We start from the raw sequence: 24,298 nt of genomic DNA, 5'->3' as shown, positions 1-24,298 counted from the left end.
CAGAGAAAACAACCCCCCCCACTCGCGGATACACCTTCTTACTCGATCCTTTTCCATGTTCAACACTCCTCTTTCGGAGACTGCATTCCTGTTTCGCATCTGCCCACCCATAACGTTCCAGACGTCATCTCCAAATTGACCGTACGACTCGACTCCGCAGAGCCTCACTCAACGGCCACCGTCTTTTATACTTGAACACCGCTGGAACCCGGAGTTGATGCCTTTGATCTTCTGAGTGTGTGCTGTGGAAAATCCTCTTTTACAAGATGTTCGCTACAAAGCGGTTAAGCAAGGTATATTCTCTTTTCTTTTTTTGTCTCTCCCCCTGTTCCCCCGCGAAGATAAATTTCCCCGGCTAACGTTACACCGTCCGTCGCAGGAGCTTCTCAAGGTATGAATAAGTTGACTTTGCCTTTCCCCCCTCTCCCCACCACGGATCCCTCAACAATCATGGGATCTATCTCCATTCGCAAGAACCTCGCTCTCCTCGACATCTAATATATAACACAACACACCCCTCAAAAAGATCCAACCCACCAGCTAACACCCCGCGTTTGTTCGTGCCATACAGATAAAAGAACACCTCCCGCCCGGCATCTCGATCGTCAAATCCGACAACCTCGAAGAATGGCTCATGGACATCAAAGTGCTGGACGAGAACCCGCTGTATCTGAATGAAACCTACCGGTTGAAGTTCACCTTCAGCAATAAATATCCAATTGGTGCGTCGTTCCCCTGCTGCCACAAGATAGAGAGAGAGAGAGGGGTGATGGAACCCCCGCGATCTGAATCCAACCCCGCGCTGCTCTCCCACCCGTGACCCCTGCCACTAACACCACTCCACCCTCACATCTACACATATACCCGTGTGTATATATATATATGAGTATACACATAGCTAATCCCCCCCGGGAAATATATTAGAACCCCCCCGAAGTCCAATTCGTCACCACCCCTGCCGCCGCCGACGAGAATAATGCGAATGCAACCACCAACCCCCGCCGCACCATCCCCATCCACCCGCACATCTACAGCAACGGGATCATCTGCCTCGACCTCCTCAGCTCGGCCGGCTGGTCGCCCGTGCAGACGGTCGAGAGCGTCTGTATGAGCATCCAGAGCATGCTGACGGCCAACAGCCGCAACGAGCGGCCCCCCGGCGACAAGGATTTCGTCTCGTATAACCGCCGTCGGCCGAGGGATATCAACTTCATGTATGATGATGATAATGTATAGCTGTTTCGCTTCCTATTCTGGGGTCTGGATGCGGGGGACGGGATAGGGGGATAAGGGGGCTTGTGGTTGAGGGCGATTGATTGAAGAGGATTGACAGGCGGGACCGGGGAGTGAAGTATCATACTTGAGTGACCTCTTTCCCGCGGCTGCGTTCTTGGGTTCTATTCTCACGCCTCTGTCGTCTGTTGTGTTTTCCATCTGCATGGGGGTTTATTGGCGCGGGCGTACCCGGAGTTTTCTTCTTGTTCTTTATTTCTGGTTTCGATGCGATTCCCTTGGATGGCTGAGGCACGTATCTCCCATCTCCCTCTCCCATCTCCCATCTCTCTTCCTCTAGCATTTGGGATTCCACATCCACATATCTTACTGCCTCGCCTAATGCTCCCCCGTCTTGCCTTGCCTTGTCTTCTGTTCCATCTGTGAATTCAAGCAATGAACCACTATATCTCTACTAATACTATTCGATGACTGTCTTCTAACTCCGTCACAAACCGTACGATGTAACCAGCCAGATGCAAAATCAGATTCTCGTTCACAAAGATGGATATAACCCACTAGAAGACAAGGAAACTATGGACGGGGAATCATATTTGAAAGAGAAGAAAAAAAAATGCAGAAGGAGCATTCTCCACGGTGTCTGTTCATGGTGTCCAAGAGAAAAACAGGAATAGAAGCCAATGCTGCCCCCCCCCCTCCAAGCAAAAAGTGGCACACAGATAGTAGGGGTCGGAAAGACATCTCACACCCTCTCTGCCCCTTTCTATCGGGAAAGTTCGCTACACTTCGTAGGACTCGACCAGCAATCAAGCATGAGAGGTCTTCTCGCGAGCCTCCCGCTCCACGCGTTCGCGCTCCTCGGTCTCCTTCGCCTCGCGCACCTTGGCAAGGACAACCTCCCGGAAGATCGCGCCGCGGGCGACCTTGCTAAGGCTGCGCTTCTTGCGGCCCGTGGCGTCGCTTTCCGGGGACGAAGGCGCGGACTTGCCGTTGGGGGAGGAGGCGGCCGGGTCGGTCGAGTGGGGGGCCGCGGCGTCGGCCTCGGCGCCAGCCACCTCGACGACGCTGGGGATATCCTCGTCGTCGTCCTCCTGCATCTTGAGGGACTCGATGCGGTTGGCCAGCTTGATGATCTCGATGCCGCGGCGCAGACGCGACCGGGCGATGTAGGCGCGGATCTCGGGCAGCAGGTCGCGGTCGCTGGCGGTCTCGCCGGTCAGCCAGGGGTGCTTCAGGGCGTCCTCGGAGGTGACGCGCTTGGCGGGGTCCGGCTGCAGCATCGTGAGGATGAAGTCCTTGGCGTCCTGGGAAACGTCGCGCCAGTAGCGCTCGTGGAAGATGATCCGCCCCGAGCGGCACTCCTCGATCAGGTCGGTCAGGTTCTCGGACCGGAAGGGCGAGTAGCCGCAGAGGAGGGTGTAGGTGATGACTCCGAGGGACCACATATCGACGGCCTTGCCGTGGCCCTTCTTCAACATCACCTCGGGGGCAGCGTAGCCGAACGATCCCGCCATGCTGGTGAGGACTTCGCTGGGGCTATCCAACATCTTGGCGATACCGAAGTCGGCCAGAACCAAGGGGGAATCAGGAGCGCGGGTGAGGTATAGAAGGTTCTCGGGCTTCAGGTCTATCGCGCACATTGTGGAATCAGTTTTCTGCGCAAGACAAGTGCGTGTAGAATCTTGACGCGAGTCAAGGGCGATCTCACCTCTGTGGACAATGTTTCGCTCGTGCAGGTAATGTACGGCACCGAGCACCTGCCGGATGACTCGAGACGCATCCTTCTCTGTGAACTTTCCGTATTCGCAAATGCGATCGAACAACTCTCCACCTGTGGCCAGTTGCGTGACGATGTAGAACTTGTCCTATCGAGCTGTTAGAGGGTGAAGCAACGACGAAGCGGGCCACCGTGTTGACCGACCTTCGATTCGAACCAATCGACAAAGTGGACGATGTTGGGGTGGTTCAGAGCCTGAAGCATCTCCAGCTCATCGTAGACCATGCGCTCGTTGCCTCGGACATTCTTCTTCAGGATGATCTTGATCGCGACTTTCCCTTTGCTGCTATCCGCCTCCCGGACGATACCATATGTGCCAGCCCCGAGCGTTCTTCCGAATTTGTAGTGGGATCTTTACCGAAAGAGCAAAAGCACTTATTAGTACGCCTTGCACACGATATGAAACAGGGTGGAGAGCCGTACTTCTTCTCGTAGCTTTCCGGCTGTCCAGACAGCTTGTTGAGCATATTAGAGACTAAACGAGAATCACCAAGGTTAGCGCATGCTGGTCGAGTCATTGGCTTGCAAGAGAAGCGACAGATCAATGCACATGAGCCACACACTCCCAAGGCAAGGCAGATAGACGGTATAAGGAAAACGGAGACCACAACGAAGCCTCACGAGATTGGCGGACCAAGAAAGCAGATCAGAATGAGAAATCCCCCCCAAATCCGGACACTGGGGTCACAGAGAAAGGTGATGGGAAATGAGGTATTCATGGGGGGGGGGGGGTAGGCTTGTGAAGGCTGACAGCTCCGAGACACCAGCAAGATTGGAGGAGAAAGGATAAGGAACAGCGATAGCGCTTCAAGCCAAGCGAAGCTACCACGAGGCGTGGACCATGTCTCGTGGGACGGGGATGGGCGATGAGGAAGCAAGCATGAAAGAGGCTGACAACGTACAACTCATCTCGACGGGTGATAAGGCCGATGTCCTGGCCTTAGGATCTAAAAAGTAGTGTGCGGTGGGTGGGCTCTGACCAGCGAGCGCGCGAAGAATCGATGGGAAACCCCGCACGTGCGAATAGTAGCGGGGCGGTTCAAACGAGGTCGGAGAAAATCACGGTCGGTCGAGAGTCGTGGGAGAGAGATTGAACTAGAGGAGCAGTGATTACGGGTGAGTCTCTGACCAGATCAGAAGAAATAAACTGCGTCAGGTGTGAGGTAGAAAATCCCGAGGGGGGGGGGGGAGGGGGGAGGAGGATGACGACCAGACAAGTTGCGGATGAGCGATAAGGGGGGGAGGGGAATAAAGTGTAAAAAAAGAGGGTGGAGGAGGGAGAGAGGGTGTAAACACGGGCGGGCGGGCGGGCAGCGGTACTGTACCTGAGGCGTTAATCGGCAATGCACGTGCAAGGCAATGCAATGCAGAGTGGGAGAATTAGGCAGAGAAAGTCAATAAGAGAGAGGTATAAGGGCCAGCGAGGGTTTTATTTGAAAAGGAAAGAGAAGTGAGAGTCAGGGAGAGAGACCATGGAGAGAGGGGAGAGACAGCGAGACCTCGATAGTGGGGAGGCAGGTGGGAGGAAGTACGAGAGTCCAAGTTCTAGCCCGTGGGTGGTGGAAAGCACAGCCACGGCTACATTTATTTTATACAAGGCTGCCGCATTAATGGAGCTTCCCTCTGTGCTGTACACTACATAAACTTCCATTGTTTGCTCAAGTCAACTTAACTAAGTTAAATAACTATTGTGTTTGACGTTAATTCCCAACGGAACTGAATCTTAGCCCAATGGATCAGGCCAATACAAGTCCGTCCGTCCGCATGACCATTGGAGGGTAGGTTAATCTACTCGGCATATCTACTACTCGTAGATAATAGCATGCAGCCTTGCAAATCAGGCACCCCGCCGAAGCTGGCCGAAACTGAATCCAAGGGCAAGTTGCGCACGCACTGAACCTGAAACCGCCAGTCCCTGACGCTAATTCAGCCCTGTTTAATTAAAATTCCCAGGCCCCCCATCTCGCCCAAATTTTGTGCCGCCCACGGATGTTATTAGGAGAAAGGTACGGAGTCCACTACTCTGTACGCAGATATCCTGTCGTTAGTAAGACATTTGGGAATCCACAAACACCCACAGCAATTGTCGCTATGCTGAAAGGTCATGCCAAGTCAACTAGTAGATATATTTAGCAATTCGTACTCGTACTGTACACTGGGCTAAACCACAGGCTGCGACTTTTGGCCCCCAAGCGGCCAAGGGGGACAAAAATTCAAGCTTGCACCTCGAAATCGGATCTATCTCAATCGGAGCTGTACTGTGTAAATGAGTACTACCTAAATCGACTATCACCAGTCACAAAAGTCTGTAGTTTAATCGCCCGGGACTGATTGGATCGTGCAGGCTTGGAGCCAATCTGTCATTTTTTTTTTTTGCTCGGAGCCCTGTGAAACAACTCTGACACGTCCCACTAGCTCCAAGGTTCTAACTATCAATGCTAACCTAGAATTGAAGGAGTCTTTCACAATAGCTATGTCTCACTAAGTCGATGCATGGAAGTCTCGAGGAAGAAATGAATGATATGCATGAAATGCATCCTGTGTCCACTTATCGATCCGCGATGCATGCAAGGTGAAGGTGCAGTGGCTATCTGGTTGCCCTAATCAGTGCTCTCTTTTGGTCTCGGGTACCAGCTCATCGATGGAATCGGAATTAGAATATTTCTGCATTGTCATTGAGATATAGACAGCCCATTTCGCCGACTACCCTTACAGTTATCACCCCAATGCTAAGTTACCTGTACAAACGACGCGACCATGCTATGCATATGCAATCCTCAACGCCAAGCGCAACCCTCAAAAGAGCGCTGGACTGACACGTCAAAGGCAAACAAGCTCAATGCAACTCAAACGCCAATACATCTATGCAACCAGTAAAAACAATGGATCACTGCACTTCCTTCAGGTATAGCTCTTCCAAGACTCTGGAGCAGTAGGCCCGGTAGTACTCCTCTCCCTTCCACCCTCGCCGCTGAGACTTGGTTCCAACTGTCTGCCACCCTTCACTGCGTAGCCTCTTAATTCGCTGCTCCATGCTCTCTGTGACGAGTACTCGTCCCGAGCTGTTATCAGCAGGCTTGGCACGAGATACAGCCGACGAAGAAGAACTCCGATCTCCCTCCTTTACAGGACTGAAGCTCCAGAAAGATGCCGAGCGTCGGATACTCTTCGACACTCGGCGAGCGTGCTGCATCTGGGTTACTTCCTCAATCATGGCCCGGATTGTGGCGATGCTCGAGGTGATATGGGTGTTAAGAGAGCGTATACTGCTGTTGTAGTTTGAGATATGGTTGGACCACTCTGTGGGGTATGGAAGCATTCTCCGCCCTTCTTCCAAGCTAGAAATGGCTTCTGCAAAATGTGTCCCGTGTCGAGGGTCGGGAGAAGGGGTTCGAACGTGTCGTGGAGCAACTTTGAGAGGAATCTTGGAAGGTGGACGAGGAAGAGGAATCTTGCTTGTGCCGACACTGTTGGCTGCTGGGCGATTTGTCCAAGCATGTAAATCACTGGTCTTGCTTGCTTTCGGTGCATCATCACATGCGCCTGATATGCTAGAAATAGAAGCCCCGGAAGGTTTTCTGACATTCAAGGGATAGGGAATCAAGTGGCTTTGACTGGCGCTTGTAGCTAGAATCCCGGTGCATAGCTCTTCTTGAAACTGTCTGTCTTCATCATCGCCATCGTGTGAGACAAAGGGATCCCCATCCACGCTGCCGTAGATGAGAGATCGTTCGATCATGTCCGCAAGGCTGCTTGCAAGGCTCGAGGGCCTAGTTCTCGATCCCGGGGAGTCAGAATACGAGGACCAATCCGAGGGAACTGAAGTAAATAAAGCCTCGGAAATGTGTGAGTAGCGCTCGGTGGTTGGGACTGGGCTCGGCAAGACAGCACTGCAGTGGGTGAAACAGTCTAGAGCAGAGTGCAGCAATGGGAGCTTGTTGCGAGAGTAATTGTGAGCGGAAAGGCCCATTGCCTCATAGCAGATGGCGCTGTAGAAATAGAGGAACGTCTGGTGAACAGGATGGATCTGGAAGGATCGGCGTAAGCACTCGACTCACGTACACCTCCGGCTCGCTCGGGGTAATCATTTCGGGTCTGGTCGACTCGCCTCCCAAGAGCTAGATACTTACTGGCTCTGGCGCGGTTATGAGCAGCTCCGAGACGCGCGCAGTGCACTGCTTGTTTTGTCGCTGGGCATAGAGAAGTTTTATGGCACGGAGGGCAACCTGCCATCCTGCAGGTGATTGAGGATAGATGGGAGGGCTGGATGGAGGAGAGTTGATGCTCTTCTCAGCCATGATGGGCGACACCATAGCCAGATCAGAAGGAGGAGGCGAGCTAGGAGCAGTTGGTGTGATGACTAGAAAGGTGGTTGCGAGGGTATTGAGGTAAGCTTTGTATAGATGGGGCAGTCTCCACAATCACGTCTCTGACACGTCCAAGCGGGGCGTTCGTGTCGTTTTGGTGTCTGGCGTGTGAGTTGAAGAGTGTGCAACTATAAGAATAACTTTTGTCCTTCTTTGATGAGGTCATTCATGTGATGGGTAGAAGCTTTCCGGTGGATGGGGAAAGGATGAGGAGGGGATGACGCCTCACATGCCTGCAGTTCCGGCATGCCATGCCTTCCTGATTAGGAAGTGAATGTCAACCCAATTCACATCCCAAAATCTGACAGTGCATGTCGAGCGTATGGCTAGCATTCCTGTCACTTACCAGCTTTGGTAAGTCCTCAGCCCTCTCAAACTATCTGGTCCTAGATGCCTACTCTGTCCGATGCTGCACATACCACTGATCTCTGCGATCGTGTCAGACTACTGCCCCATGCCCTTTTGGTATGCGGATAACTCCGATCACATCGACAGGTCATGTACGAGTCCACTGACTGATGATTTCAAAGAAGCTCTCCTAACAAACACCATATATTCATTCACTGAAATCCCGTCGAAAAAAAGAAAGAAAGAGCACATCAAAAGAAAGAGCGCATCTAAAGATCAGTCTGATCCACGATCCCTTCCAGCTCCGCACAGATCGCCAATCTCTCCTCACAGGCCTTGCGGATGGCACTGATAGCATCCTTCCCAATAGGCAACCGCAACGGCAATTGCTTGCCCTGCCATCGACCTGTCCCCTTAACCGCCTCAACAACCACCGCAGCTGCCTTCGCAGGATCGCCCGACTGATTGTGGTTCGAGGCCGCGCAACCAGCCGCCACCAGACGGTTCATTTCCGCATACTCCGGCAGCTGGCGGGGGGCCCGGTAATGAATATTGCCGGGCGCCATCACCTCCGTGCGAAAGTAGCCGTAGGTGAGGAGCGACGTTCGGATGCCAAAGGGCGCCAGCTCGAGGGCCAGGTTGGGGACGACGGTCTCCAACAGACCCTTGCCACCCGTGTAGCTCGAAGCCCCCGGCGCACCGTAGTAGACTCCTACGGTGCTGGAGAAGAGCACGGTTCCGGATTGCCGGGCGCGCATCAGAGGAAGAAAGGCGCGGGTCAGGTTGAGGGGACCCAAGGCATTAGTGCGAAGGGCGTTGATCAGAAACGACTCGCTAGAAGAGGGTAACAAAGTCTTAGGTCTTTTGAACTGTCATGGCGGATTTGGAAGTAGAACAGGCGGGACAAACGTGATTTCTTCGAAAATTCCTGCATCGATATATCCTGCGTTGTTGACCAACACGTCCACTTTGCCAAATATCTCCCAGATCTCGCGGGCCTTAGTGTCGAGTTCTTCTTGCGAGCTGCTTACATCTAGCTCGAACACGGCAGCGCCTGCGTCTTTCAGAGCCGAGAGACGGTCTCCACCGCTGACACCGTCGCGTGGGCGGGCAGTCGCGATGACTTGGTCGCCCTGTGTGTGTCCCATCTGTTTAGCATCCACATAGACGTATCGAGGAAGGGGACTCGTTCACCTTGTCCAAGATCGCGCGAACCAAGGCCTCACCAATGCCGGAGGAGCAGCCGGTGACGACCCAGGTGAGAGGTTGTGGTTGTTGTTGATCGGACATTGTATGTGTATACGTATGTAGGATGGAGATATCTCCCAGATGCGTAGAGCAGAAAGACAAATGCGAAGTGACGGAAACGAAGAGTCTGATGAGGGGAGACAGATGCAGTCAGCAGTCGTAGAGATGGGAAAGTCATCATACACTAGGCATTTTAGTCTCGCGTAGTGTATGCACTAGCTACTGTAGCTAACTTAGTGCCAAACTTAGCACCGATACCTAGAGAACCCTGCTCACTTACGGCAGACGATTGCCGCCATCATTAGATTATTAGATAATTTCTTTTTTAAGAAAATAGACAATTATATCTGGACTTTCAGTACTCGGCATCTTGTAGCTCTCCCGGGAGTATTCTTCTATAATACTTGCAAGAGCAGATAAAGGAAGGCAGCCTTGCCCTAGTACGTACATCCAGGATACAGACAAGGGGTGCAGCGCAAGCTAATTAAGCATATAACCGATCCAACCCTGGCGCCATCACTTCCAAGGAGCTAAACGAACAATGTGCATATCCTTCCATCGTCCCATCCCGGGCGGCAGTGGCAGCCCCCGTCTCCCCCGTACCCTCCATAAACCTCTCTTCGACTCTCCTCTTGTCATTCTGTGTAGGACCGAGCCCTGGAGTATTTTTTGGAATCTCACCCCACATCACCGTCTTTTCGGCCGCGCCCTCATCATCCTCCGGTAAATGGCACAGTGCGGACAGAACCATACTACAACCCCCGGCTAGCGGCATCCCGCTCTCGAACCGCCGGAACCCGAGCCCTACCACAACCAATAGCCCCGCAACAGCGACCCAAATAGTAATGAAGATCGCCAACGGGGAGTAGCAGCATCCCCGCGCCTCATCCACTATGTATCGCTGGGATATATCGACCCGCCGGATGTGAACAAAAAAGAAGCTCTGTGATAAAAGCCAGTGAAGCGAAGCGGATACTGTCAGCAGCGGGAGGCTGTACCGGTAAGGCAGAGTCAGGTAGTAGGTCGAGCGTTGTTGGCCCTTGGGCCAGGAACAGCGGAGTGAGCGGCGTCGCGTGGCGTACCGCTGGAGCTCGGCGTCAAGGAGCATGCAGGTCAAGACGCCGTTGGTCAGAAAGTATAGGATGGACAAGCCGAGTTGGGGAGTGTTGGCTAACAGTACAAGGGCGAGGATGTTTGTGGTGTTCGTGTTGACTAGATAGGATTCCGAGTACTTGCTGAAGCCGATGGACATGGCCTCGTGGAAGGTATCGGAACCTATGCCGTGGAAGAGAAGGGCAAAGCTCACTGCGATGCATGATATGTAGCTAGGAGTTGGGTTAGTGGGAGTGACAGGTGTAGATGGGGCTTCTGTAGGGGAGGGTCGTCGGGATTGACAACGACTAACCAGAATAAGGCTATTACTCTGCGAGGCCAGTTGACAGCTTGATACCACCTCTGTCGCGGAGTAACCTCTCTTGGGCGAAGTTCAGTAGTTGTCTGCGGCGCGGATGGTGATATTAATATGTTGTCTATCGCGTAATTCAAGGATCCCGTGTTCTGCCCGAGACCTAGACTAGGAGCTGGGCTGGGGCTACGGCTTGAGCTCTGTGCTTGCACCCAGTACCCGTTCTTATGACCGGGAGTGAGTGCAGAGCAGCCCCAGAATCGCAGTCCTTGAGCCACCTCTGCGCGAGAGAGCAAGCATTGACCCCGAGTTGTTGGATCAGGTCGGGTGAGGAATGAGGCCAGCGCGTCGCCTGTAGTCAAAAGTAGATCTCTACGCCTGGCTCTGACTGCTATCATCATGCAGCTCAGTTTGATCGCATTACAGATTATGACAACAATTGCAATCGGTGGACTGAAGAGCAGCTGACAGCGCTGTCGACTTTCATCCATAAGACAGTGCGAAACAGGAACCTCTGGATATATTCCAATATCCAAGTCGCCTTCTTTGAAGAACTCGAATGTCGTTGCGGCTGCCCAGGAGCTGTTCTGCCAGTGTGAGGGGGTGTCCAAGTACTCGCGCAGAGCCTCCTGAGTCGGATTGTACTGCGAATTGTAACTTAGCAGACCCATCACGTCAACCTGCAATGCAGCGCTTGCGTTAGTATTGTTGTAGGGGTCCCACAGACTTTCGAAAGAATCATCGGCAAAGTTGAACTGGTATGGATGCCCGCCCACGACAGTGGTGTAGTTCCACACGCGATAGCTCCAGTAGACTGGTTCCACAGGGTAGTAGTTCTCGGAGGAAGAGAATTCTCCCCCGTCTACCCACAGACTGCTCGTATTGTGAAAGTACTGCCTGTCAACGACATAAACAAGTGTACTGTATAATGTCTCATCGGCCCGCTTGGCCCAACAATCCTTGTCTGTCAAATTGGTGAAAGTTCCATCGAAGATCCGCTGTTGCACAATGGCCGGATCGAGGCCAATTCTGGCCCGGAACCTCTCGCGGCTCACCGCGTCGTTGACCAAAGATTCGTTCGACGAGAGGTCGTGCGGGATCAAGAGGTTCCCGGACTCGAGCTCCGCAATGGATGAGTAGATGACCGAGTTGTATATCATATGGATCGGAGTGGAACTGAGCAGCAGTAGCCCCCACAGAACTTTTTGTTTGGGACTCATTATCGCAAAATTGCGAAAACTAAAGGTCCCTATATTCAGCCAGCGCGAGCGCGCGTGGGCCCGGTCGATATCCGAGCGAGAGGGCGCACCCAGGCACTGCATAACGCAGCTGCTGGCCCCAAGTAAAATTGTTCCCAAGACGTTGATCACTACATGTATGCCCGTCGCGGAGTGTTTTGCCAGGGAGCACTTCCCCGTGAAGAGCTCGACCACCTGAAATTGACCTTGGTTGCTCGACTGGCGATAGGCGAAGATGAGTGCCACAATCAACATAATGGAATTGAGGGTCAGGATTGTCGCAGTGATCCAAGAGCAGATAACGGCTCCCTTGAGCCATTCTCGTCCTTCTCGTCCTTCATTGGGGTCTTGTGAAAGACCGTGAGGGAGCCAGGTCTTCCATCGTGGCTGCTTTTGTTGCTGTGTGTTGTTTGATAACGGAATGATTGTATAACGGAATTGACCCCACCAGGTAGAAAGGAGCCCGGGGGCCCCTTCGAGGGGTTTGTCGTTACCTGCACTCATAGTATACAAGCCAGCGAGGATCGCTTGTGTTCATGAAGCAAGGATCGTGCATGACAGAAAGATTGCTGATTTCGAACTCTTAAGACTTTTGAGCGTGAAAGAGATAGGGTGGTGGGATTCAGCGGCTCCGACCTCGCCGTCTTGCCGTGGGCCGAGCGGGTTACTTTAGTGAGTCTGACTGCATGGCGCTAGACAAAGACAGGACGCGCACGTCCAATCACTGACTGCGAATCATTCAACTAAGAGGACTTCAGTGGACTAGAAAGGTGAAGTTGAGGTCGCATTTTGTTTCCGTCCAATTCCATATCAAGAATGCTGAAACTCAGCCCATCTTACTTTAAATAGGTAATCTCAGCCGCAGCATCATTATGCTACCACTCAATTGGCTGCTTCGTCTGCTATTTGACCAGGCTAATCCCCTTACATGATGTCTACTAGCCATATTTCTTTCTCAGGACAATACGATTATTGGTACTGATTCTTTCCCTCGGAGCCTAAAGGATGGTAGCTGCAAGATTTATTGAGATCAAGCCATGCACTCGGGCCATTGAGATCTTATCCCCCACCGTATACAGCATATCGCAGGTCATTCTGGTGCTGGTAATACAACCATACATTAACCCACAGAACAAGGTTGCTTCTAGACTCGGCACACTATTGGTATGTGTCCAAAGCCCGTCTTACCCGTGGGCCGTGCACCTCATCTCAGCCACGCTAATGACCGGTGGAAAATTGAGTGTATCTACGCTCTGGGCTCGGCTCCAAGAGATGTACCTTGGCGATAGGAAGCATAATCATCTAATTTGTGGTGTATGCTGGACACTTGCAGCGCCACAGAGTGACGTCAATGGGGACTTATCACGGTGTAGCATTGCACGCTGGGTCGGCATTGTTTTCTTAAGTAGTACCACATGAAAGATCTGGGATGCCCTTGTTTAGATATTCATTCTATGAAAAGGTGAAGACCTGCTGTTGACTGCATCCATGATTTCCAATCAACCTCAGGCACTACTGCTTCCAGCAATAGCGGTTGATACTGGCAGACTCTCGTGATGGGCTCAGTCATAACTCATGGCCATAATTGACTAAGATCACTGCTCAATTACGCGAAGATAATCCGCGACCTCCCTCTGAAACATACCATCATCCACAAGCTGATTGATCCGCAGATTCGATGATCCATGCTTGGCAGTTTCTCTGAGTGATCTTCTTGCCGACGTCATTGACTGCTATCTAAAACCTAGAGTTAGCACAATCTGCAGTTGAGAGATACAGTGGAGCACCGGTCTTCAAAAACGAAAAGACTTACATTCCCGCCAGTAGTATTCAAGCTCTTACCCGGAGCTTTCACTTTGTGAACACTGGTCTCGAACGGACACGCCGGTAGATTGTCCAACTTGAACTCTATATCGTTAAACATAGTTCGTTCATTGAATTGTTCACCGCCAAACCATTGGAGCGGGACTATATTGATGTTCGGAGTTGTACGCAGATCATGGGCGCGCTCAATCTCGGACACAAAGCCGTTACATCGCCGGTTGCGTGGATCCTGACTTACCACACGGGTAAACTAATAAATTTTCCAAAAAGCAGATAATAGAAATAACTCCCACCTGAGGATCGGTGGGCGAGCGCACAAAATAAGCCCAATGGACTCTAGAGGGGTGGTTGTTGTATATCAGTAATTGAACCATAAATGCTCCTGAAGAACCTGATGTGGGCAGAGTATGAGGCTGAAGGGTGTAGCAGCGGTGGGAGCTGGTGGAGGAGGCGGAGGAGGAGGCGGAAGATGTGAAGGAGCAGCAGGCATGGCTGAGTTGAGATTTATAATACTTTGAACAACTTGTTACTTGAACTTGTACATCTGTCAGTGTGGTATGTCAGAATAATGACTGAAAAGCCTCGAGCAAGAGAACAATGATTCGAGACTACGCAGTACTGTTCAACGAGAGAAACTGACAAAAGAGGAACTTCCTCCTGATCAATAGAGTGCTCCGGACTTGGATGATCAGATTGATGCCGAAGGCTGCTCGAGCCAACCCTCTGTCTGGCGTGACGCATATTGAAAATGCGGTCTCCGGGACCGCCTTGCCAACAATAGGGTCAGTACTACTGGCAGGATCCCATTGGAAAAAAGCATTACCGGCTCAGGACGCATCATTCAAGAAGCCGCGTCAAATATGTGGAGCAAGGCGGTATTCTGGAGATTCATGATGATATTCCCGATAACGTGCGGGAACAGCTGATTGCAGAAGAGCGGCAACGCATCCTTAAACAGAATAAATCTATCAGCAGCCTTACTTTGTCTAGCTCCATGCTTCCGCAAATAAACATTGCACAAAAAGCTTCTCTACAGTCTTTGAGCCTGCGCCAAGAGGCGCTGGTCTACATATAGCATAGTAAGGGAATATTATCTTCCCGTGTTACATCACGAATCGTTTTATACGTTTAGTCTCACGAGGCCGTCTTTTCTCTGGAGATTCCAAACCGATCACGTGTAAAATACGAACTGGCAATCTATCAACATGGTCGTCTCCAACTTCCGACATTCGCGCACTCCTGACAGACTACTTTCCAATTGAGGTCGAAGGAACTCTCTCGTTGGTACTGCCTGGTGAATGATAAACTTATGATCCTGTTTGCTAGTCTTCTCAGCCTTTTGGCTGCAGCCTTTCCCTATGCAATATGACGCATCGAATGTGAGACTGACATACAAGGTCACTCTAGGTTCCTCAGCAGCTCCTTGATAGCAATAAGCTGAATTCTTCGCTGTTCAGATGATTCTTTGCACTTTCAATCTTGTGATTCATGGGAAAGGATCCCACTCTAGGCAACTTCGGTCGGACACTCGCGCCTCCCGTGTGTAGCCCCTGCACATGCCAAATAGGCGGTTCTTATTTAGAAAGCAGTAGTTAAGACCTGCGGTAGAGAGACTTGGCAGGCGAAATTCATTTGCCCGACGGCGGCAATCGTCTGCCGTAGCTCACTCAAGCCTATCATTGACAGCAAGCCTTCGCTTCACCTTATGAGTGGCCTCTATGAAAATATCTCGAAACCTCTTCTTAGCATCCGATGGATCCTCTAATATGAGGTCATTCAGCCAAGACAGGGCAGCATCAATCAGCTCGATGTCTAGTTCGACCTTTCTATGCCGAATGTTGTGGAGGCTGTTTGCTGTCAACAGCATTGTAGCAGATATGTAAGGACAGGTTGTTATCCTGTCGTGAGTTTAGCGATCACGTACACACCTTCCGAAAAGGGGGTAGGGGGGTAGAAATTGATACCATCGGAACCAACTGTCTCGCGACCAGATTTCCTGGAACAAGAGCACGAAGTCTCGAGCCTCGTGTACAAGTCCTTCCCAGCATGGCGGTATCTGTAGAGGGCTGATGCCTCGACTAAAATTGCGGACCCCTTTTATCCATTGCTCGTCCATCGCCTGAGCTCGGTGAATGAGCATCCTGCACTGCAGCCCGCTTGAGTGAAGCACACAGAAGAAGCCCAGACTCGCCGGCTTGCTTCTCGCGGTCAAGGTGACAACCGCGGCGCTGAATTCGAGCGGGATGGACGCTCTCCATTCATCTAACGCGACACTAATACTATCTCGTAGCAAGGCCCTTTCCAGCGGGCTCTGCTTTGAGGCTTGCGTCGAGTAGAGATACCTATAGATACGACCCTCGATGCTGGCGAGCTGAATACGGGCGAAGAAATAACTCAGCTTGGCTTTCCCATCATCGGTGACAAGGGTGCCAGCAGTGTTGTCATTGTCATCAAGGGACACTGGCAAGGAAGAAGGCAGGTCCACGTCGATATCGTCATCGAGCTGCACGGGGGGGATTTCAGCACGCAGGCTGAGATCTTTGTCGAGAATGTATGCGATCCAGAAAACGCGGGCGTGTTGTCTCCGGTGTACAAGGTCAAGATGCGCTGATGCAGCACGGTTATGTAGGCCCAACTTGTGTATAAGGCGCATTGTGGCGGACAGCAACGTCAAAGCTGGAGTCGGGTCACGCGCCGTCTGGAGCACCATCACCATGCCTAGAAGTGTCTGTACATTCAATAGGGAAACATCTCCCGTCATCACCGTTGAGACAACCGATTGTGCGTTGCTGAGATATTCATTCGTGTGCTCAGTCTGACGATGGAAGACACCTTCAATCGTGCTACTGGGCCTATGTTGGCTGGCCAGAGCGAAGACGGTATTGATAGCAGCCCAGACGAGTGGATCGCGTCGTCGCGGGTGGAGGGCATAACACTGCCCAACCATACGCAAGAGCGTGTCGGCACGGAAAAGCGGTAGGGCTGTGTTAACTGTGTTGAGGAATATTCCGACCATGGCCATAGCCTCTGGCAGTGGAGGGAGCTTCATGGTGTCGATTGCATGGTTCCGATCTTTGGGCGATTGATCGTCAACCGGTGCTTCTCCTGTAATCTCCCTGAGCCGCTCGGCTTGATGAATTGCCCGACCTTGGGCCTTTGGCTGAGATGGGAAATTCTGTGTGGCGCGACGTTGTGCTCTCGGTCTCGCTTTACGGCGCAGAGCAATATGTGTACAGTCGGTTGCATAGTTGATGCAGTTGGAGCAGCGGGGCTCCTGCCCGTCGCACTTGATCTTGCGAGTATAACACAGGTCGCATGCCTGCTCGAAATACAGTTAAATGATGCTTCGTGGACAATATACGACTTTCGAGTTAGTCCCACCTTTCTCGGACGATTACTGGAGTCCATTGTAGCTTATCGGAATTGGCTTCTCAGGAGATTCTTGCACCTCCATGGAGCTGCTGCTTGGTAATTTAAGTACCCTCATTAACTCAGCTGCTTCCGCGGAAGCAGGCAGTCAGCTGACTAATTCTGCGGATTGGTAACTAAGTTAACCCAGATAACAACTTCTTCCCACCCAGAGCCATCGCTCGTAGCCTTGAGAATACCTTTGTGTTCCAACTTGATTTCCCTAGTCTTACATGCGGGGAACCCTGGTTCCGTGGAACCTGCCGGTATCCCACTGGGTACATCTCAACTGAGAGAACAAGTACAAAAGCCTGACGAATGCGACAATCACTATGTATATTCCGGAGTGCATTCCAATTCACTTCTACCCGTACAGCTGAACTCCTCTTCGACTGATTCATCATTCATTTCTTATCTTCGTACCCTGTCATTTGTGTATCAGACACCATCGCACGCTAGAAGAAAATGTCTATCCCCGACACCTCTCGCATCATAGTGGTTATGGGAGCCACCGGCAACCAAGGAGGAGGGATTGTTCGTGCCCTGCTGGGCTCCAGAACACCAGATGGAGGTCTTTGGCACGTTCGAGGGATCACCCGAGATCCCAATACGACAAAAGCGCGGAAATTTATGGCCGATCACCAGACCATCGACCAACGCCTGTCGCTCGTCCCCGGGCGCGTCGATGACCAAACGTCCCTCCAAGCCGCCTTTGCAGGCGCATACGGCGTGTTTGCCATGACCTCCGAGACCCAAGCTGGCAGAATTCTGGACAAAGAAGAAGACCTGAAACATGAGGTTGAGGCAGGTCGTCGTATCGTCCTAGCAGCGGATGAATGTGGTGTTAAGCACTTCGTCTTCAGTAGCTTGCCGGATATGGTCCGCGCTACCGAAGGTCGATACCCGAATATCCATCACATGAACAACAAGCATGAAGTTGAGAAATTCGCAAAGCAAAGGCTCGGCGCGGTGACTTGTCTCATCCCGGGTTCGTGATTCTGGAGCAGCAATTGCTGTGGGGGTCCACAGCTGCACACCTTACACTGACAATTGATTTGTTGCACAGGGTTCTTTTATACCAATTTGTATTGGCCTCAATACTGTGACCGTCGATGTAAGTTTAGCTTGAGATACCTAAAACTCGGTTACAGATATGGAGTAATGTGATGATCGCATAGCGGACGGTGTTGTCCAGTTTCGTATCGCTATTCCCAGCGGCCAGGTCGCGCAGTGGACTGATCCGATCCATGACATGGGCATATTTGCATCCAGTAAGTTTCTTTCCCCAAGTATACATAGTGTCGAGCTTCGGAGACTCATTGAAGTACGGCTGACATGTTAACTTGTTCGGTTAGGGGTATTCGAGATGGGTGCCGAGAAAACCCGTGACAAGACGTACTTTGTGCTAAGCTCTCGAGTCACCCCTGTTGAGATGATAGAGACTTTCACAAGGGTCACTGGTCTGCCCGCAATCCATGACCCGATATCTGCAGAGGAATTTGGAGAGATGACAGCTCCGTTCGTGGGGCCGGCCTTTAAGAGGGATGCAACAGAGATGATGGAATGGGCTGCCATACTGCCAGCGGACAAGATCTGTTACGGGGCCTTCGCTGAGCATGAGGACCACTCCTTTGAGGAATTGGGGTTAAAGGCATCCTCCTTTGAGGAATGGTTGCACCGTAGTGGCTGGACGGGTCCAGCATGAGGAATCAGAAAGAGGAATACAGGTTTATCTGAATCTAGAATTTCACTCAATCCAAGTTGCGTTCACAGGCCTGAACAACTGCTTGACAGGGTTAGGTTAAACCTGTACTATTTGCTGGACACTGTTGCCAACCACAGTAGCCAATATTCGGCTAGAGATATGTTAGGATTGGGCCAGAATCAGAGTAAGCTCGGGATATCGTGGCGTAATTTCAAAAATTGCGTTCTCACGAAGTTGTCGTTTTTTCATCGACTAAATGAGCCAAGGCTGATCGGCTTATCGCAAGCCCTTAGAGACAGCTTTCGTTGTGATCACATGCAAACCAGGTAATTTTCTTCTTCTTTCACTCCTCGCAAAAGCTTTCCCCCACATACCAATTATTTAGACGAGCCAGCGGCATGCACTTGAACGACCCAGCATCAAATTATCGATTATCGTCAGTGGCACTAGCCTCGCCTCTTCTTCAGTCTTATGAATGGATCTTTCAGAAGTTGACCAATGGCAAGGCATCGAGCGAAGGTCGTTCCTGATAGTCGTTTGAGCATCTTGTTACATGTGCGAGTGACGATCCCACTCGCCATTCGCTGTAGAAGTAGAAGTATTCTATGGACGATAGTAGAACCTACCTGCAGTCTCTCCCGGGCGGCGGTATACTCTCGACACGCACTAGCATTGTTGACACGCCATACCACCATCAATAAATTTTTAGGAGTTGACTCAAACCTCGGGCTTGAATGATAAGCAGCCTACCTAGCTCTATACGGCGGTCTTTTTAATAGCCGAAAATTTCTTCTAATTTGAGAATGGCGAATAGCGTAGCTCGCATTGAGTCGTCACAAATCAAGAGTATCCTTATTTCAACTGGAACAACCAACAAAGCTAAGACTCAATGAATCACTGCTCTTCCAAACGTGAAAAGAAACCACGAGGAAAAAGAATAATGGAAGAGCAGCCATAAAAGGACATCTCGCACATACACGACGGATACATGGCCTCTCATGATGAGAAGAATGCTATGAGCCCGCCACACATACGATGCCCAAGCCCAAGCCCAAGGAGTCCAAATCAGACAGAACCAAGTCCGCAATCAGACCTCCGCATCCCGCTTCATTCCCTCCTGAATCCAAGCCCCAGCAGCGCGGCCCTTTGCATTCAACTCCTCGTCCGACAGCTTGTTGAGCTCCAGATATATATGCGGCCCGGGAGCATTCCGACCCTCCTCAAAGCCGGGCCGCTTCAACAATTCGAAGAGCCATTTCTGAACATGCGGAAACTCGTCAATGCTGGACAGGCCACTATATTCTGCCCGACTGTCAGTGCTCTGGCTCCCAGGGGGCGAGTGCACCCACGTACTATAAGCAGCCACCCAGTTCCACAGAGCGATATCCGCCACCGTGACCCGGTCACCGACCACGTAGCCGGATTTACTTTTGGCAAGGTGGCCGTCCAGAACGCGATACAAGCGGCGCGTTTCATTCACGTAGCGGCCGATGGCGTACTCGTGCTTCTCGGGTGCCATTCCTAGACAGTCAACGGGAGTTAGGGCACGTCTCCTATAATCAAATGCAAGCATTTGTCTTGCCTTACTCGCGAAGTGGTTGGCTTGCCCTTGCATCGGGCCCACGCCTCCCATCTGCCACATCAGCTATGGAGTCTGTCAGTTTCAACACGATGGAAAACTTTGTTGAGGCTGAAATGCTGCAATTGCAACACTGACCCAATTGACGGTCTCCCAGTACTCGGGAGAGTCATAGGGGTATGAGACCTGGTGGTCTTTGTCGTACCGGGCCACAAGATACAGCAACATGCTGCCGCTCTCGAACAGCGTAATCTTGTTACCATTCTCGTCCTGGTCGACTAGGGCAGGGATCCGACCATTGGGGTTGATCTTGAGAAACCATGGCTCTTTTTGTTCGTGCTTGGGGATGTTGATTGGGTGAAGCTTTTGCGAGGGTTAGTTGACATTATCCCTTTGATTTGAACGTCAATAGCTTCAAGTTGGGAGATGCTGTACCTTGTATTCCAAACCCAGCTCAGCTAGCAGAATGGTGGGTTTGAGGCCGTTAGGAGTGCCCTCAGTATAGAGGGTGATACCGGTCTTGATTCCCATATTTCAGCGCTGATTCTGACAATGAAATGTTCAGGTGGTGATGTCGGCAGGTGAGAATGCAAGATCAGGTGAAGACGATTCTTTGAGATGTTAGGAGAGGAAAAAAATGCATAGAAGACTCTTATGATGTATATATAAGTCCGAAAGATCTTCTGTTGTTTGCCTGCTGCGTAACCATCGTAGCATTTCTGAGGTCTGATGACTATTCCAGGAATTGCTGATGCATCTCGGCTTCCGAACGCATCTCCATTTGTGATTGCTAAGCCCGCGATGGCGATAGCTTATACTTGAGTTAACTGACTTACTGGCAAGAGGCAAGTCCAAAGCCCAAGAGTGTTTGTACGATGGGTCGTGTGTGTAAGCCAAGTGGTTTTTGTCAGCGGATACTCCGTCGGAACCACAGCCCTAATTCCACGGAACATGGAATCGATTGCGCCCGGAGCAAGACAGTGCCGCCAATTTGTAATACGCCAACTTGGGCCTTTTTGCATTCTTGATCTATAGTTCAACACCTGTGTCCTTGATATATAGTCCCAAGTTTTCTTAAGAGTATATTGGCAGTGCATTTCTAATGTAGCTGATAGTTATCAACGCAGTAACGTTGAATGTGCTGGTCCTGTGAACGCATCACCTCAAATCCATCAATGACAATTTCAAACTACACCTCCCGCAGCTACATTGGCCCCGCCGTGCGCATCAGGGCGGAACTGCAGGGTATCGAAGCCTAGAATGCGACCACGAAGCAGGGTAAGTGGTCGTGACGGGCCACTTTCCGGATATCGGGATCGCCGGGGGGTACACGCAAGGCGGAGGCCATGGCCTTCTGGCCTCACAATATGGGCTGGCCGCAGGTCAAATGCTGGAGTGGGAAGTGATCACGGCAGCTTCGGACGGCCTCCCTTTCGCAGCACGAAGATCTCTACTGGGCGCTGAGCGGTGGCGGCGGGGGCACGTTCGCTGTCATGCTCAGCATGACCGTGCGGGTGTACGCCGAGGCGCCCGCCGCCGCCGCCATGCTCTCCTTCACCGCGGCCCCAACCTCCAAGGAGGCGGCCATGAGCGAGGCTCCAAATCAGGCGCGCTTCCGGTTGTTCATGCACACGTCTCTCCTCGACACGCTTCCCCTCCTAAACGCCGGTGGCAGACCTGCTTGTTCTGCTGACTCAGGCAGGAGTTCCTAAGGCTCCAGCATACAGACAAGCACTCAGGGAGCATCGATAATGTCTTCGAAGAGAATTATTATGCCACTATATCCCCCTAGGCCGAGAGCTCCAAGTCAACTAGGCCCCATTATCTCACGTTTTACTTTTGGAAAGAGGACACAGATAAACAGCATGAATTCAATTCTGCCAAGAAACCGCTTCTCTTTCAGCCAAGGCTTATCATAGTTAACGTTGCCAACTTCCTAGATCGCTCAGATCTCGTCGTGACCCCCTGTATCGTCTGGCCATTCCTGGATATTCATCATCGCTCTCGACAGCCGAGAGGAGCTCGGCGCAGCGGCTGGTACAGATTAAACCATCCCTCGGGATCGCACCGTTCCTTGAGATCCCAAAGGCGGTGCAACCTCGTGCCCTCGCTTCCGTACAGGCTCTCAACAGGGTCGCTCAATCTGTGTCCTAGATTCACATATTGCTGCAGCCGGCCATAACCACTGGCGTTCACCAGAAGGTCTCGCTGGGCTTTTTGTAGTTTGTCCACCTCGGTTCGGAAGGATATGTCCGTATAGTGCGCTTGAACGGACCTGCCAGTCACCAATTGTGCTTAGTATGGAAGGGTTGAGCCAGGACAGAAACACGTATGGGGACATACACAAGGTGATTCAACTTCCCTCTCCACGGAAACGCATCGTCATCCTCTTCCGCTTTGGTGGCGTTGCTGAAAGTCTGCATCATCAGAGAAAACCGGATGTGACCTTGAGACTGGCGGTTCCTGTCCTCCCATTCCTGGACGAGCTTAGCCAGCGCCGAGGGATTGTAGAATGCCAGACTAGCAGAATAGCTGTTATTCTGGCCCCCCGGGTTGTCGCAGATCAGCCGATTCAGGGCCCGATAAGTCACCCAGGGCGGAACGTCCCAGGGCACGGATCTCTCGCTGCTCGAGGTGGGATCCAGGTCTCGGAAGACGCGCAGATACTCCAGGGAGGTCTCGTGGGGGCCGGACCATACGAAGTTGACAATTAACACGGACTAGATTTTCCACTCGGGTATGCTGGTGTGAACAGAGGTACAATAAGAAAGGGGGGGAGGGCTCATGATTACCGGTTCCGCATCGCCCTGGTAGTGGGTGACAATCGTAATGGCCAGTTCGCTCGGCAGAGCTGGGGTCGAAATGCGGTTCACCGTAGCGAAGACTTGAGCAGTATCAGTGCTCTTAAATTCCATGTCGGCCACGAAATGCATCCCTCCGTTCTGCTGCGGATATGTGCGAATCACCGCCTCTGTTACTACCCCGAGTTGCTGTCCTTTGTGGTGATAGGTGAAGTGTCAATTTTCACGAGCTTGTAGTCCAGAATGCGTTGCAGAAGTATAACGAAGCCCTGACTTACCTGCTCCTCGCAACCCTCACCAGAGACTGGATTCTCATGGGAGGACACCGTCCGAACATTTCCGTCGTACAGAACAACCGTCATTTAAGAAACGTTGTCATTCATGTACCCGTACAAGCCCTGAAGTCGACCTGATCCCGATAAGCTAGAGTCAAGCCAGGCCGATTAGGCTCGAAAATGTAGACCTACCAAGGCCTACTTCAAGTGTCACCCCCATCAAGCCTGTACATGGGGAGGATACTGAGCTAGATTATCTCATTAGACAAGGGAAAAAAAGCAAAAAGAAACCATACTGGTAACCTGTCCATGCTTTTAAGTCGCGTTGATGAACTCGTCCATCATCATCCCGCCGCCAACCGTGGCGAAAGTTTTGGCCTGGTCGAATCTAACCTCATTGATTCGTCGTAAGTTGAGCTGAATTGGTTCCTGGGCTGGGACGACGGAGCCAGCCAGAGCATGGCCCCTTGACTGAGCGAGGAATGGGAACTGGTGGGTTCGGGCGTATTGGATCTAAGACCTGAATCAGCGATGCAACCATTGTGTCCCCGAGAAGAGCACGATATGCTCCGCGGTGACGTACGGCTTCCACTACATCTCTTGTCGATGCCACAGCTACTATCGCAGCAAAGGTAGGCCGGTCGAAGTCCGTGTATCTCTTCGCTAACTGGTCGTACCCGACATTACCGGGCAGAAAGATGTCTGCGCCATTCGACAATCTCGGACCACGGGTCAATTGAATGTCACCTGGAGCACCGAATTGAGCACGATTCAAAGCATGGCAGCGACAGCCCAGTACCCAGAGAAAGTATCTGGACCAGCCATGGAGTATGGGGTCTGGTCATGATGAAAGGTTCGTGGCACTATTGTGAAACAGCTATCTCTTCCCCTACAGAGTAAATCACTAGCCTCTTTCCCTATATATATGAAAGGCGAGGTGGGCGTTGACCTGACAAAGCCCCGGGATGTATCCGAAACGCTGGGCAGGTTTAAACTCCTTACCTACTCCCTCCTTGCCTGCGCTCGCTCCCCACTACCCTCCCTGCCTGATCAACCAGAATACAGCTCTTCGGGGGCTTACTAGTGGACG

General features: G+C 51.7%; 10 protein-coding genes across 10 annotated transcripts; 3 read left to right on the top strand and 7 right to left on the bottom strand.

The window, feature by feature from the left end:
• The first annotated feature begins 17 nt into the window (after nucleotides 1-17).
• ASPACDRAFT_81223 (ubiquitin-conjugating enzyme E2) lies at nucleotides 18-1,699 on the top strand. Its single transcript, XM_020205826.1, has 5 exons — nucleotides 18-293; nucleotides 380-391; nucleotides 572-722; nucleotides 743-744; nucleotides 928-1,699. Exons 1-5 carry the CDS (start codon nucleotides 267-269, stop codon nucleotides 1,234-1,236), a joined length of 501 nt encoding a protein of 166 aa, XP_020052877.1. The 5' UTR covers nucleotides 18-266; the 3' UTR covers nucleotides 1,237-1,699.
• Nucleotides 1,700-1,743: 44 nt separating this feature from the next.
• Nucleotides 1,744-4,112, bottom strand: ASPACDRAFT_81222 (serine/threonine-protein kinase). The gene is made up of 5 exons (XM_020205825.1): nucleotides 3,913-4,112; nucleotides 3,434-3,485; nucleotides 3,155-3,362; nucleotides 2,942-3,098; nucleotides 1,744-2,860 (listed from the first exon to the last, which is right to left on the bottom strand). Exons 1-5 carry the CDS (start codon nucleotides 3,917-3,919, stop codon nucleotides 2,040-2,042), a joined length of 1,245 nt encoding a protein of 414 aa, XP_020052876.1. The 5' UTR covers nucleotides 3,920-4,112; the 3' UTR covers nucleotides 1,744-2,039.
• Nucleotides 4,113-5,909: 1,797 nt separating this feature from the next.
• On the bottom strand, nucleotides 5,910-7,269 carry ASPACDRAFT_16988 (uncharacterized protein; the record flags this gene model as incomplete). The annotated part of the gene is made up of 3 exons (XM_020197174.1): nucleotides 5,910-6,553; nucleotides 6,626-7,037; nucleotides 7,141-7,269. Coding segments are annotated over 3 exons (1,185 nt in total), but the record flags the coding sequence as incomplete, so codon positions are not given.
• A 638-nt stretch (nucleotides 7,270-7,907) lies between these two features.
• ASPACDRAFT_81221 (uncharacterized protein) lies at nucleotides 7,908-9,065 on the bottom strand. Its single transcript, XM_020205824.1, has 3 exons — nucleotides 8,920-9,065; nucleotides 8,635-8,858; nucleotides 7,908-8,559 (listed from the first exon to the last, which is right to left on the bottom strand). The coding sequence occupies exons 1-3, from the start codon at nucleotides 9,013-9,015 to the stop codon at nucleotides 7,995-7,997; spliced, it is 885 nt and encodes a 294-aa protein (XP_020052874.1). The 5' UTR covers nucleotides 9,016-9,065; the 3' UTR covers nucleotides 7,908-7,994.
• Nucleotides 9,066-9,320: 255 nt separating this feature from the next.
• On the bottom strand, nucleotides 9,321-12,260 carry ASPACDRAFT_125175 (uncharacterized protein). Its single transcript, XM_020196800.1, has 2 exons — nucleotides 10,379-12,260; nucleotides 9,321-10,298 (listed from the first exon to the last, which is right to left on the bottom strand). Exons 1-2 carry the CDS (start codon nucleotides 11,869-11,871, stop codon nucleotides 9,458-9,460), a joined length of 2,334 nt encoding a protein of 777 aa, XP_020052873.1. The 5' UTR covers nucleotides 11,872-12,260; the 3' UTR covers nucleotides 9,321-9,457.
• A 3,089-nt stretch (nucleotides 12,261-15,349) lies between these two features.
• On the bottom strand, nucleotides 15,350-16,848 carry ASPACDRAFT_34383 (uncharacterized protein; the record flags this gene model as incomplete). Its single annotated transcript, XM_020200038.1, has 2 exons — nucleotides 15,350-16,759; nucleotides 16,822-16,848. The coding sequence occupies 2 exons, from the start codon at nucleotides 16,846-16,848 to the stop codon at nucleotides 15,350-15,352; spliced, it is 1,437 nt and encodes a 478-aa protein (XP_020052872.1).
• A 181-nt stretch (nucleotides 16,849-17,029) lies between these two features.
• On the top strand, nucleotides 17,030-18,640 carry ASPACDRAFT_125172 (uncharacterized protein). The gene is made up of 4 exons (XM_020196799.1): nucleotides 17,030-17,836; nucleotides 17,915-17,962; nucleotides 18,027-18,119; nucleotides 18,204-18,640. The coding sequence occupies exons 1-4, from the start codon at nucleotides 17,314-17,316 to the stop codon at nucleotides 18,551-18,553; spliced, it is 1,014 nt and encodes a 337-aa protein (XP_020052871.1). The 5' UTR covers nucleotides 17,030-17,313; the 3' UTR covers nucleotides 18,554-18,640.
• Nucleotides 18,641-19,640: 1,000 nt separating this feature from the next.
• On the bottom strand, nucleotides 19,641-20,663 carry ASPACDRAFT_46698 (glutathione S-transferase family protein; the record flags this gene model as incomplete). The annotated part of the gene is made up of 5 exons (XM_020201831.1): nucleotides 19,641-19,855; nucleotides 19,907-20,074; nucleotides 20,141-20,198; nucleotides 20,271-20,495; nucleotides 20,568-20,663. 5 exons carry the CDS (start codon nucleotides 20,661-20,663, stop codon nucleotides 19,641-19,643), a joined length of 762 nt encoding a protein of 253 aa, XP_020052870.1.
• An 815-nt stretch (nucleotides 20,664-21,478) lies between these two features.
• Nucleotides 21,479-21,844, top strand: ASPACDRAFT_46697 (uncharacterized protein; the record flags this gene model as incomplete). The annotated part of the gene is made up of 2 exons (XM_020201830.1): nucleotides 21,479-21,514; nucleotides 21,572-21,844. The coding sequence occupies 2 exons, from the start codon at nucleotides 21,479-21,481 to the stop codon at nucleotides 21,842-21,844; spliced, it is 309 nt and encodes a 102-aa protein (XP_020052869.1).
• A 283-nt stretch (nucleotides 21,845-22,127) lies between these two features.
• Nucleotides 22,128-24,053, bottom strand: ASPACDRAFT_63447 (uncharacterized protein; the record flags this gene model as incomplete). The annotated part of the gene is made up of 9 exons (XM_020203895.1): nucleotides 22,128-22,407; nucleotides 22,476-22,852; nucleotides 22,925-23,122; nucleotides 23,212-23,237; nucleotides 23,401-23,433; nucleotides 23,505-23,511; nucleotides 23,602-23,721; nucleotides 23,792-23,955; nucleotides 24,008-24,053. The coding sequence occupies 9 exons, from the start codon at nucleotides 24,051-24,053 to the stop codon at nucleotides 22,128-22,130; spliced, it is 1,251 nt and encodes a 416-aa protein (XP_020052868.1).
• Between the last annotated feature and the right edge of the window lie 245 nt (nucleotides 24,054-24,298).

This window comes from Aspergillus aculeatus (genome assembly GCF_001890905.1).
Source record: "Aspergillus aculeatus ATCC 16872 unplaced genomic scaffold ASPACscaffold_16, whole genome shotgun sequence".
NCBI classification, from domain to species: domain Eukaryota; kingdom Fungi; phylum Ascomycota; class Eurotiomycetes; order Eurotiales; family Aspergillaceae; genus Aspergillus; species Aspergillus aculeatus.
Note: the sequence above shows the minus strand (reverse complement) of the source record. Positions and strands in the feature narration are given on the sequence as shown.